The 12,209-nt window shown below is 42.0% G+C and overlaps 1 protein-coding gene across 1 annotated transcript in view; it reads right to left on the bottom strand.

Annotated features, from left to right (window-relative positions):
* Nucleotides 1-3,037: 3,037 nt before the first annotated feature.
* The window catches only part of yjefn3 (YjeF N-terminal domain containing 3), a 47,429-nt gene continuing 38,257 nt past the window's right edge, over nucleotides 3,038-12,209 (bottom strand). Inside the window, exons 3-6 of the mRNA XM_030433800.1 lie at nucleotides 9,685-9,795; nucleotides 5,565-5,678; nucleotides 4,082-4,232; nucleotides 3,038-3,798 (exon numbers count right to left, since the gene is read on the bottom strand). Coding sequence (XP_030289660.1) covers nucleotides 3,602-3,798; nucleotides 4,082-4,232; nucleotides 5,565-5,678; nucleotides 9,685-9,795 — 573 coding nt within the window. The 3' untranslated portion in view covers nucleotides 3,038-3,601. The remainder of the gene's footprint in view (nucleotides 3,799-4,081; nucleotides 4,233-5,564; nucleotides 5,679-9,684; nucleotides 9,796-12,209) is intronic.

Here is a 12,209-nt window from a genome sequence, read left to right as displayed (position 1 = left end):
TCATCCTGATGTACCTAAATACATCAGAAGTTCTTTACTTAGGTAAATCCATTTTATTTTATTTCATTCTATTTTTATTGTATTTTTGTATTTTGTGTTTTTTCTATTTTATATTATTTATTTATTTATTTATTTATTTTTTCATTTAAAAAAATTATTGTTTATTGTTGTTTTTGCTACTCCACTGCATTTCAGTGATAAATAGTGCAAGTTTTATATACCAATGCATGTATCTGACACCCTTGCTATTAAAGTTAAGATTTTACAAACAGTAAAAAATGCCCTGTGACGCATGAACCAAACCAAACAAACAAACTAACAAACTAAAGTGTTAATAGTTGAGGATCTTGCTGTTGTTTGTGATGTTGTCTTGTTGTTTGCAGTGCAACTGTTCGAGGCCCAGAGAGGTAAAATAATCCATTATCACAAAATACAAAGATCAGTGAAACGTCGTTATACAGGTAAGAGATTATGTTGCAGAACTTATTTTCTCCACTTCAAGCTGCTACAACAGTAAAACACTATGTAACCATTTTATTGTGTCAGTGTTAACAATGATATGTCAGTATGATACTGTATCAGTCACAGCGGACATTTAACAGCAGAAAACCCACTTTTAACCTTTCACACTTTAACAACATTTTACTGGTAAAAACACCTCAACCTCAACAAACGTGAAGTTGCAACATAAAGTAATGTTCAGTTTTAACTTATCGCTGGTTCAGCAGAAACATACTTTTTGAACATTTATTCTTTAACACTGATAATTATCACAGATGAAACGCTTTTGGTCTAGTTGAGAAAAGCTCCTGTTGAGCTTTTCTGCATTATGATTGATGTTCTGCTGCTCTGTTTCTAACTCTTTCGACTGCATTTCTTCTCCATGTTAGACTATCTTTCACTGGATATTACTACAAGTGCTGCTGTCAGTTGTGATCGTTCAATTCTATGGGCCACCGAAGACTCCAAACCTCATTACATGAACAGGCAAGAAGGACAGAGTGGTGACAAGTCATTGTTTCCTGACAGGGATTGGACAGGCATGAAAGACAAGGATGACCAAGTGCTCAGACATTTTTGGACAACGCTCGTCAGTTCGTCTCTGACAGATTTAATACCACCAAGCAGAAAAAAAGGGGGTCGACATTCCTTTTCACTGACTTTTCCGCGCCCTCCCACACACGTGCACACACACCGGGCGTCAGTGCGTTAGTTATCAGAAGAAGCTCCTGTGCTTTGTAGAAATATTACCTCACCCCAGTCTTGAGTAGTCATTCTCGCTCCTGCCCACGGCCCTTAGCTCAATCATAAGACCTTTTTTTTAATACTTTATTAATCCCCGAGGGGAAATTATTCTCTGCATTTGACCCATCACTAGCTGCATATATATTAACACTGCAAGCTAGGAGCAGTGGGCTGCTGTGACAGCGCCCAGGGAGCATATGGGGGTTTGCACCTCGGCAGTAGTCAAGGAATTGAACTGGCACCTCTCCAGCTACCAGTCCACTTCCATTTTGTGGTCCATAGCTGGACTTGAACCGGCCACCCTCCGGTCCCCAAGCCAAGTCTCTACAGATTGAGCTACTGCCGCCCATTCCTCCACAGCTGATTGTAGCCTGATCGTAGCTGTTTATGGCTTTCCTTACCCAACAGAATCCAGCTGGGAACAAATATATAAAAGCATCAGTCTGCGCTCATCAGCACTAATTGCATGCAATGTGCATGTAACACCGCCATGTGATAACCGACTGTCGCTTAACAGAAATGAGTCGTGTTCACGGGACGTGTCAGCGATACACTACCCTGCTTAAGTGTCCTTAAGCAAGACACTCAGAGACTCTAAATCGACCACTTTCAGGTCTTTGAAGATTAAAAAAAAAAAAAAAAGACCAATTAAATAACATTGTTTATCAGAAAATATCCATGTATGCTGGTGTAAAATAATGTAAGAATAATGTGGTTATTTGAGCTTCTTCACCTCAACCGAGTTCTCTGGCCACATGAAGGTTTGCTTGAGAGCACGTCTTTTCCACCATGTAAAGGTGTTATAGCTAACACGATAGCAAGCAGCTTCCTACTTACACAACCAAAAGACACAGAGCAACATTAGCACTCATTTGGAGCCATGTTTCTGCTCAGCTGATGAATGTAAGTCGGATATTCACTCTCTCTTTGGGTGGCTCACATTTCCTGAGGGAAATATTTCGCTCTTTACCTGCTAAATGCTCAGCTGCCTTCACTAGCTAGTCTCTAACTATGTCTGTCTGTACGAATTGAGCTACGAGGGCAGTGAAAGTGAACCAAAACTCACTTTAAAGCTCTGTAAAGCTTTAAGAGATGCAGTTTGGGGTTGTAGTTCTCTGCAGGTTTACAACCTGCATTGACCTCAGTCATATTGTCATTTTAAACATTATTATAAAAGTCCATCAATTAAACTCACTTTAAAGCTACCTTAATTGAGTTTTTGGGCCATTTGTGGGCAGTGGAACAAGCTGAAACTACATCATTGTCACCTGATAAAAGTGTTTTGAACATTCTAGAAGTTGCTAATTTACGCATCCAGCAGACGCAGTGCAGCATAAGTTCACCCACACTTTATGAATGCTACTTCAACATTAAACTCCTTTCATCTCTGTTTTGGTCTTGACCAAATCCTGAATAATCAGTCTGGTATTTTAGCTGCTAAATGCTCCCCTTTGTTCACCAGCTAGGTGCTAATTGTCCGTCTGCTGCTGGTTTACTGAGTAAGTATTTTTCAGTGAGTTCATCAGACTATTTTGCCTTAAAGAGCTGCCTGTACACATTGTTGAAGGGTGCATGTGCGCAGGCATACAAGAAAACCAAAACAAGATCCAAATAAGCTGAAAGGCTCAATGGAAACTGGAGAGTTGGTCTTCTCTTCTTTGTTGGTTTGTCACTATAAGCCAACCCCTTTACAAGTAGTCATTGTATAATCATTTTAGTCATTGTTGATATGAAATATACTAATTGGTGCAGCTTTAAGTGGAAATGAAACAAAACACCAGAAACTGAAACATCCTTTAAAAGGAAACTTTTTAATTGAGCAACAAGAACTATCTGGGTCTTTTGTAACAGCTTATGAAGGAACTGAAACAAAAGTAAGTTCCGGCTGACCAAACAAACCAATAACACAACAGAAAGTTCAAACTTGCCAACCTACACTCATTAAATCTCAGCAGCAACATTTGGGTGGAAAGTAAAATGAAACAAAAAGAGCATCAGAACATGAAAAAAAAAAAATATTCCATTGAGTTAAACTTCATCTTCCTTTGTCGACTGTGGGGAAAATAACATTTTCTTTTGCAGAAATCAGTAAACAGTGCAATGCTACAGCTTTTACAGATAGACTGACACAGAAACTCCTCATGCCGTTCCCTAAAAAGACATTTTAAAGACAATATTATCTCTCTACTGCAGCTCAACAGCACACATGTGGCTAGTGCGTAGCCAGGTCTCCACAACTGAGATGTTAACGTTAACTCACAGTAACAATCTATAAAATACAAAACAAGAGAATAGATTAACCATATGTTTCTGAAAACGAGGAGCGGCCACTCTGGCTGTTACGTTTCCCCATGTGTTACAATTCTATGAGACAGTCTGTGCCAGGATAGTCTGGGAGGTTAAGCTCGTATTTTTTCTGGATGTCATAGGGCAGGAAGCGTCCGGCCAAGAAATGCTTCCCCGAGAACCTCATGGCGCACTTCTTCGGTGCTGTAAGCGAGATGAGAACATCGGGGCTGATGCCGTCCTGACTCGGTTCTTCTACATCCCAACCTGAAGGAGACGGGGAGAGAGAAAAAAAGAGGCACTTAAGGAGAGGAGGGCTGTGATCATTTTCTGCTTGTTGTGCTCACACTCAGCAGGTGATGTATTCAGGGTATGATGAGCTCACACTGAGCTGACTGTTGCATGAGATTTATCCTCCATGTGTGCCTCCAGATTTGGAAAACGCCTGCCTGGGAGCCAAGGCTCCGAGGGAGATGCCTGGAGGCCCATCTATCATGTAGTGTCTCTGAGCCTCCGGGCCTTATTTCTACAGTGTGTACGAAACACTTACCTGAGGGCACGTCCACACTGACAATGGGGGTCTTGATTTGCTTCAGGGTGACCAGAATACCAGAGTAGGGCTCCTTAATGTTGCCATGGTCTGCCTCTGGGCCCAACATGGCGTCAATCACTAGGTTGTAGGCATCGTTTATGAGCTGGACCTGAACAGAACAGACCTCAGAATGAGTAAATCAACTTCCTGTACAAGATTCACCTAAATCAGATGTTTCCCAGTGGTTCACAGAATGAATTAGAGTTGTTAAAAGCTGAAAAACAGCATAGGAAAGCAAATCAAACAAAGCATTTTGTCGTTGTAAGGGTCACAATGATGCAATGGAATGTCAAAATGTAAGAGATCTGAGTGTTAGACGAGAAGATCAACACCACTGTCATATCCATCCATGATTAGCCTAATTTAGCATGGAATGCAGAAAAAACAAGTCAAAATACCTCCCACGCTACAGCTCACTGATTAGCATTTTATTTTTTTTTCGTTCAGGCAAACAGTTTAGATTCCAGGAAGCAAATTTAGTTTTATGCCTCCATGCTGACAATAGCCGAGGCATGATGTTTTCAGGTTGACCTTCCATCCCATTCTTGTGAACCCGATATCTCAAGGACTCAAGGATGAACTGCATAGATTTTGGTGGTCAAAGGTCAAAGGTCACTGTGACCTCATGGGAGACTGTTGCTGTGAACATGATATCTCAGGAACGCCTGGAGGAAATGTGTTGGCATGATTACAAAATGAAACGATGACGTGACTAAATTTCATATCCACAACACCAAAGGTCAACCTCACTGTGTCGTCATAATGTTCTGAATGCCGCCAGCTGAGGAACAGCAACTTGATGGGTGCTTGGAGGCAAACTACTACGAGGCAAGAAATCTGGTTCAGTTGTCAGTTTGTGTGGGGATTAAACAAATGACGTGTGACTGGCTCCAGCTGCGTATTAAAATTCTGAGAGAGATCTTAATCTTCACATACTGACACAATCTAAAACTACCCTTATTAGTAAAGCGGTTGTGTTGGGATAGATTAAAGGTTGGGTATAAGAGATTTTGTACACTAATATAGCAGCAAACAACCATTTGCTTTGTAAAGAAACAGTGGAGGAATGACATCTTGAGCAGAAACTGACGTCACACTAGCAACAAGTGTGTTGAAATCTTCTCTGTTCTTTGTTTTGGTGCATGTGAGTCTCTCCCTGTGTCTGTTTTCAACATCGCAGCTAAACAGTGAGCCAAAATACTGTTCTGAAAACATCTGCAGCAAGAAACAGGCTATGTAGCAACAGAATCTTGATTCATATTTGTGATTTTCCCTTTTTTTCCGTTAACTTTATTGAGTGACAACGTACGCATTCGTTTTAACTCTAGTCAGATAACTCGTGGCAGTGACTGTTGTATATATCACCTTTAGTCAAAAGTGGATACTTTAAATCAATTGACAGATTTTAACGTGTGTGTTACTCTGTAAACATGCCGCTGACCTCTGTGGGGAGATAGGAGAGAAAAGGGATGTCCATCTTCTCACACTGAACTGTGAAGTCCTGGTGTAGACTTTGAGAGGAGCGTTTCGGGTGGTAAATGGTGGGCTCATATTCCTGGTTCAGACAAAGAAAAACAACAGAGAAGATGTGGGAGGTCACAAAGGAAAGAGAGAAACAAGTTACACCATACCGACATAGCTGCTGCGATTTCCGCCAACGCTGACATGAGTGTGTTGCATCAGTGCACATTTGACCTTTAGTTTACGACAAGTGGAAATACTGTCGATCAGTGATCAGAGGCTGTGGTTTTCTATGGTCTGTCTCCTGGATGAATACTTCCTTTATAAACTGGAAGCTGAGAGTAGAAATCCAGACACCCGCAGTCTAAAAGGTCTGTGATGCTCAGCAGGAAGCACCTGTGATCCGTGACCTTTAAACGGCCCCACAGATAAATCTTAAAAATACTAGGAACCGCTGTCAGTATTGTCAGTTTTCTTTCCCCTCAAAGACATACTGATAAGTGTCTCCATAATTGCTTTTAAAGGAGCAGTTCACACATTTTTTTCACTCAATCAGGCAGTGAGTCATGTTTGTTCATCCATACATCACAATACAATCCATCAGTCTTGATAATTCACAGAACACACCAACATCAGCTTTCATTGGGCTAAATTATTTGTTAAAAAGTGGCTCCAGTGGAAAGTTTTAACAGTGAGGTCTGTGCAGACTAATGGGGTCATTGAATCTGGACAGGCACATTGTTATTGAGTTGCTGTTGCAGTTTTTAGCCGTCCTCGCAGCATGGCTGCAGGGGTGGATGGCTTTCTACTTTGGTTCCGACTGACGTATCGCAACAACAATTGGATGGACGGCCCTGAAAGCGTGTGCAGACATTCATGTCGCCCTTATCATGGGATGTGATAATAGTGGCAGTACCTTAACTTTTCATCTAGCACCACCATTTGGTGAGATTTTTTTAGTTTGGTTCATGACTACATAATCCCATCATATTCCCATCAGCCTCAGCTGTACTTTTTGTAATGAGCAAGTGTTAAAATACCAACATTATGAACTAAAATGTCAACATTGTAGACATTATACCTGCTTATCAATTAGCACTGTCGCTGCAAACATGTTAGCATGCCAAGGTTAGCATGTATCTCTAAGCCTTGCTGTGCCTGTGTATAGCCTCACAGACCTGCTGTGGGTAAAGACTCTCAGTGTTGCATTATACTCCAGAAAGCACCAGAAAACAGTATGTACTATAGTTAGTAATGTGGATCTTCTGAGTTTTGGTGGAAGCGGGTCATTTGATTATATTTTTGGACTCTACTGTCTTGAGCTACTGTTGCTCTCTGTGCTTAAAGTCATATCCTTTGGATAGTTGCTGGAAATCTGATCTGAATCTTTCACTAAGAAATCCACAATCCAGCAATTACAAGCCAATTATAAAGCGATTAAAACATGCGAACTGCTAACAAATGGCTACATAGAGCCTTTTAATATGAAAAAAAAAACATTAGCTCCTCCAGCCAGGCTATTTTCACAGACATTACAGAAAGGGAAAAAAAGAAATGATAGAAACTCTACTTTTAAAATGTTGATGAGCTGAGCCTGCTGTGCAGAGGAAGTGATCTGTCAGGTCAGACACGCCGCTGCCTCCTCGGGGATCCTAAACCAATCAAACGGTTACAACCGTACGATCACCTGACGTCATCTCCGTCACAATCTCCACAGACCACAGAGCGAGCAACCGAGCCAGACACAATCCGCTGTCTGTGTGTTTGTGTGTGTGTGTGTGTGTGTATGTGTGTGTGTGTGTGTGTGTGTATCCTTCAGGGTTAGCTAGTGGCCTCGGCATGCCCTTGACCTCATCAGCAGTTACACCATCCAGTCAAACCGTGTGAAACTGAGGAAGGCCGCAGAATGACCGCCAGTGTCACTGAGCATGAACAGAACTGGGCCGTGAAACAGAAACAAGCACGCTGTACAGAGAAGGTCTTTTTCTGAGTATTTCTCATGTCTAGCAGGGTTACACTTCTTCTCCCGGAGGGACGGCGGTGTCTTGTAGCGTTTTGTTTCCATCCACAGCCCATTAAGAATGACGGTCTGCAGCAGGATGAAGTCGTTAGCCAATGAAACATTTCGACATACCACCTCCGTTTGCTCCAGTCTGTTTGAGAGATGTTTTTGTTTATATATGATTTGAAATAATTTGTTCCCTTTAAGGTTGTATAATAAATAGAATTAGCATTTTTCTTCATTCATTTCATGTAACCAACATGTTTCCATGCAGTAATCGTCTGTAGCACGCAATTTGGAGCCAAACATAACATCATGTCCGCTTGTTTTGATACGAACAAAACACCAGAACTAATGTGCACAGGACGTGATTTTTTAACACTCATCAAACATTAGCTTTGATCAAGGAGTATGTGTGTCTATAGGTATGCAGGAGCGGTGGAAGTAATCAAAGTTGGACGACAAAACCTGTTTTTGTGAACACGGACATCCTAGAGTGACGTGAGAATCAAGCTGGCCTGTCTTCCTGCAGCTGATCATTCATCTCTATGCTCTGTCTGATCACATTCACAGCTCTGCATCAGAGGTTCAAGGCTGTGTGGTGTCTGTGTGTGTGTGTGTGTGCGTGCGTGCGTGCATGCATGTGTGTGTGTGTGTGTGTGTGTGCACATCTCAAGTGTATCCTTGCATGTCTTCCTGCTGACAGGGATCGCATCGCACCATGAAAAACATAGACTCTTACACCAGGAGAGCGATTCGCAGTCCAAAGTAAGTACTCGAGTTTCTCAAGTTAGAGTGAACTCAGACAAGCGCGGTCCCGATCGGCCTACTGTGGAGCGCAGTCACTTTGAGAATAACGAAGACGAGAAGCAGGAGGTAAAAATATTAGAATACATGCAACAAAGAGGGGATAAAAATAGCATGCAGAAGATAGATTTAAAAGAGGTAATCGATTCCTAATTGTTTAAAGTTTTAAGTTTACGTTCATGTCTGGAATACCAGAGAAAAAAAAAATAAAAATCTCCCTCTGAGCTGGACTCTGACCTTGTCCCTGGTCTTAAGAGGGAAAAAGAGAGAGCGTGGGAGGCGAGGGAAGAGAGAAAGACTCTACAGAGAGCCATCAGCCGTCCATCTAACATGGTTTTAATCAGAGCTATCAATGCACTGTAAATCGAGCACGTCACACACATATGGTAAAGCGCACAGATGCATTCCAATCCAAACCAAAGATCCCAAACACACATATCCAATATTTCCCTTCCAATAAAGTCAGACTGGTGCGGGACCACAGCACCGAGGACTGAAAGGAACTGAAGAAGAAACAGCTTGAGTCCTGATCTGTGATATGTTTGGAGAGGCGCAGGCAGTACGTGGCTCTGAGGGGCCAACATCACGGTCGTGACATCCCAAGTGTAATACACAGACGGCTTTAACGAGAGTAACAATAGCATGATATCATGACTGTCTGAGTGGCCTTGCAGAGAGGGTAATTGGATAACTGCTCCGAGGCATTTACAGGAGCTGAAATTAGATTCTGTAAAGCGCAGAGGGCCCGTATACAGGAGGGGGGCCCCTGTAAGACCTGATGCAAGCTAAAGTACGCAGGATTGTGTTTTATTTATACAAATACTTAAATACAGATGTACATTTGGAGTTGTTGGCTGCAAGAAATAATAAGTTTTACTTTTATACTTTGAGTACATTTCAGAGCTTGTACTCTCTTACCTTTACTTGATTAAAGAAGTTGAACCACTACTACTGCACTTCCAGAGTAAAGGATGTGGGTACTTGTGCCACCTTTGTAAATGACTCGGTGAGATCCAGACTGCGTTTTCCAATGGACCATTTGTAACAACATGAAACGACATTAAAGACGTAACAAGGCGGAATCAGGCAGAGAGGGAACTGTTTGAAGTTGTTGGCTTCAAGAAATAATACTTTTACGCTTTGAGTACATTTCAGAGCCTGTGCTTATTTTATTTTCTTGAGTAAAGAAGTTGAATCAGTACTTTAACCAGAATCTTCTGTGCTTCTCCTTGAGTAAAGAAAGTGTGTACATGTGTACAGAAGTTGTTTTTGTGCACAGTAGTTTACTTACAAACATGCGCAGGTATCGGGCACACACCAGGCCGATGGAGCCATTTTGGTCTGGACCGCAGATGACTAGCACTGTTGGCTGCTTCTTTGCTAGAGTGGCGAGAGGGTAGGCCTGGTGGAGAGACAGGGAGAAAGGCAGGCGGTTAGAAACAAGAGCTGATGACTGAGGGAAAGGAAACAAATGAGACGTTGGGTTAAAAGAGATGTACAGAGGAGAAAATAGATGGGTTATTGATAGAGAACATGAGTGAGAGGAATGCAAGAGCAAGATAGATGGTCATCAGTGTTTATCCCTTCAGACTCGGGCCTTTTATTCAGTGCAGGTCATCCCATCTGTGCCTCTGGCCCGACTGCAGCATGCCAAGCATGCCGGACGAGGGTGGAAATGGCACCAGCTCCATTGTCTCTTCCGTCAACAAGAAATGGTCCAATCTCATTAAAATAACCCTGGCAGCAGTGGAAAAAAATACCAGTGTCCACGCCGTGGGTTGCTTCCGTATATGTAACACACTTTCCGTCTCGGCCCCGGCTGCACCAGGCTGCTGGCATCCGTCTCATTTATTGGCCGCACATTCCCTCGTAAATCACCCCGCACCTTCTTAAACCAGACAGGTATTTGCCGGCAGAACTGTCAACCAGAGTGGCTAATCTTCCATCTTCAACACCTAAACAGAAGTGCTGAGCGAGTGTGTGTGTGTGTGTCACGATCATTACTGAAAGCCCCAAAGGTGTCTTGCCCCCATTTTCCACAGATTCTTCGAAGCACATGAACTCGCTGCCACATTATGCATTGTTGCTGACGATGCTTTTAGGGGTTTCCGTTTAGTTTCAGCACGATTAGATCAAAACGAGAATGATTGTTCATTAGCGTAAAGGTCACAGCATCATTTCATGAAGTAAAAGAGGAACTTGAACTGAGGGAGACAATTCACCAGATTTCTGCGAAATCCTGTGCAATTACAGCCAAATGCCTGTGTCGAAACAAAAGTCGTAAGTTAGTAAGTTTCAGCGCCACTAAATCTTGTCTGTGACTGCAGTTCATAGTAACGCTTCAGATCACAGCCAACCCCTTAAATTACAGTGCAAGTATTTTGTGACTATGGGGCACAAATCAAGGATTAACGGGATAATGAATAAATAGAACTAAGGAGGAAGTCTGAAAGCAAAGGAGACACATTTTTGTATTTATTGGTGAACTAATTAAGCTATTTTTTTTATAAACACTTACTGAATAAATATGGTAATTAAAAGGTACAATGATGTCGTTGTAGTCAGTCGAATGAGTATAAGCTGGTAGGATAAATGTAATGCAGCACCGTTTTGACACATGTAATCCAAAAAGTAGTTAGCCCTTTATTACAAAACTTTTTGTGCCTTGTAAATGTTTTATTGTAACCCGTAATTATTTTAATTATTAAAGAAATGCACCATAATTAGAAGATAATTACAACCTAATTTGCAGCCTGTTGGGTAATTGGAATTAAGACTCTTATGCTTGTTCTGAAACTAAGATGAAATCATACGTCGTTGATCCTCGACCTCCTTAAAAAAAGACCAAAACTCTGCCACCTCTAAAAAAAAAAAAAAAAATCCATTCACTTCCACTTCCGCTGATGTATTCGGCACAGGAGAAAAGTTCATGTGGAGAAATAGGCTCTTCTCCTCATTGTATAATTGGATGTAACAAGACTCAGAGTGCATTAAGTAGAGCGATGAATCCCGGAGATGAGACACAGCCGCAGTTATCTCCATCATAACAGCTCAGCTGAGAAATCATCACACAGATAAAATGAGATGGAGGAGAGTGTGTTATATGAGGAAAGAGGACCAGGGAGCAATTGAGTAGAACAGAGAGAGAGATGGAGAGTAGAGACTAAAAGTGGAAGACAGTAAAACAGGACTTTCATTTTCATATCAAATGAGGGTGAAGCTCGCAGTGAGTAGCACACTGACACTAATGACACATCCCAATCCATTTGTGATTGTGTGAACAGAAGACTTAAAAGAGAAAAGGGCATTTTTAATGTGTGTGTGTGTGTGTGTGTGTGTGTGTACTCGTGAACTTATATAACGGTGGACTTGTTGTAACACTTCCACGAACAGGGGACTTGAAAGACAACAGGGGACATTTTTAGTGTGTGTGTGTGTGTGTGTGTGTGTGTGTGTGGTGGGTGTGGGGATGGAGGGGTATAATGTCAAGCTTTCTGTGCTGACTTATTCCCTGGAGGGAAATGCTAACCATGTCTGATTGTGTTGTCCCCTGCTGTGAGCTGCCCCATATAGGCACTATAAGACCCGATGGTCAGCGCAGTCACCAGGATATAATATTAGCTATTGACGATTCTGTAAAACACAGATGCATCCCAGGTTTAAATCTGTACCAGATGTGTCATATCATGTGAACATTCTATGGTTATTAGTGGAATTTTACCACAAAAGGGTGAGGGAAGTAGGTGGTGTTATTACAGACTACAAGGCTGCTCAGTGGGTGACCGCAGTTCAGGTTTGTGGGGACATGTCGGACCA

Source organism: Sparus aurata, chromosome 11, assembly GCF_900880675.1.
Source record: "Sparus aurata chromosome 11, fSpaAur1.1, whole genome shotgun sequence".
Classification (NCBI taxonomy): domain Eukaryota; kingdom Metazoa; phylum Chordata; class Actinopteri; order Spariformes; family Sparidae; genus Sparus; species Sparus aurata.
This window is presented reverse-complemented; position numbering and strand designations above follow the sequence as displayed.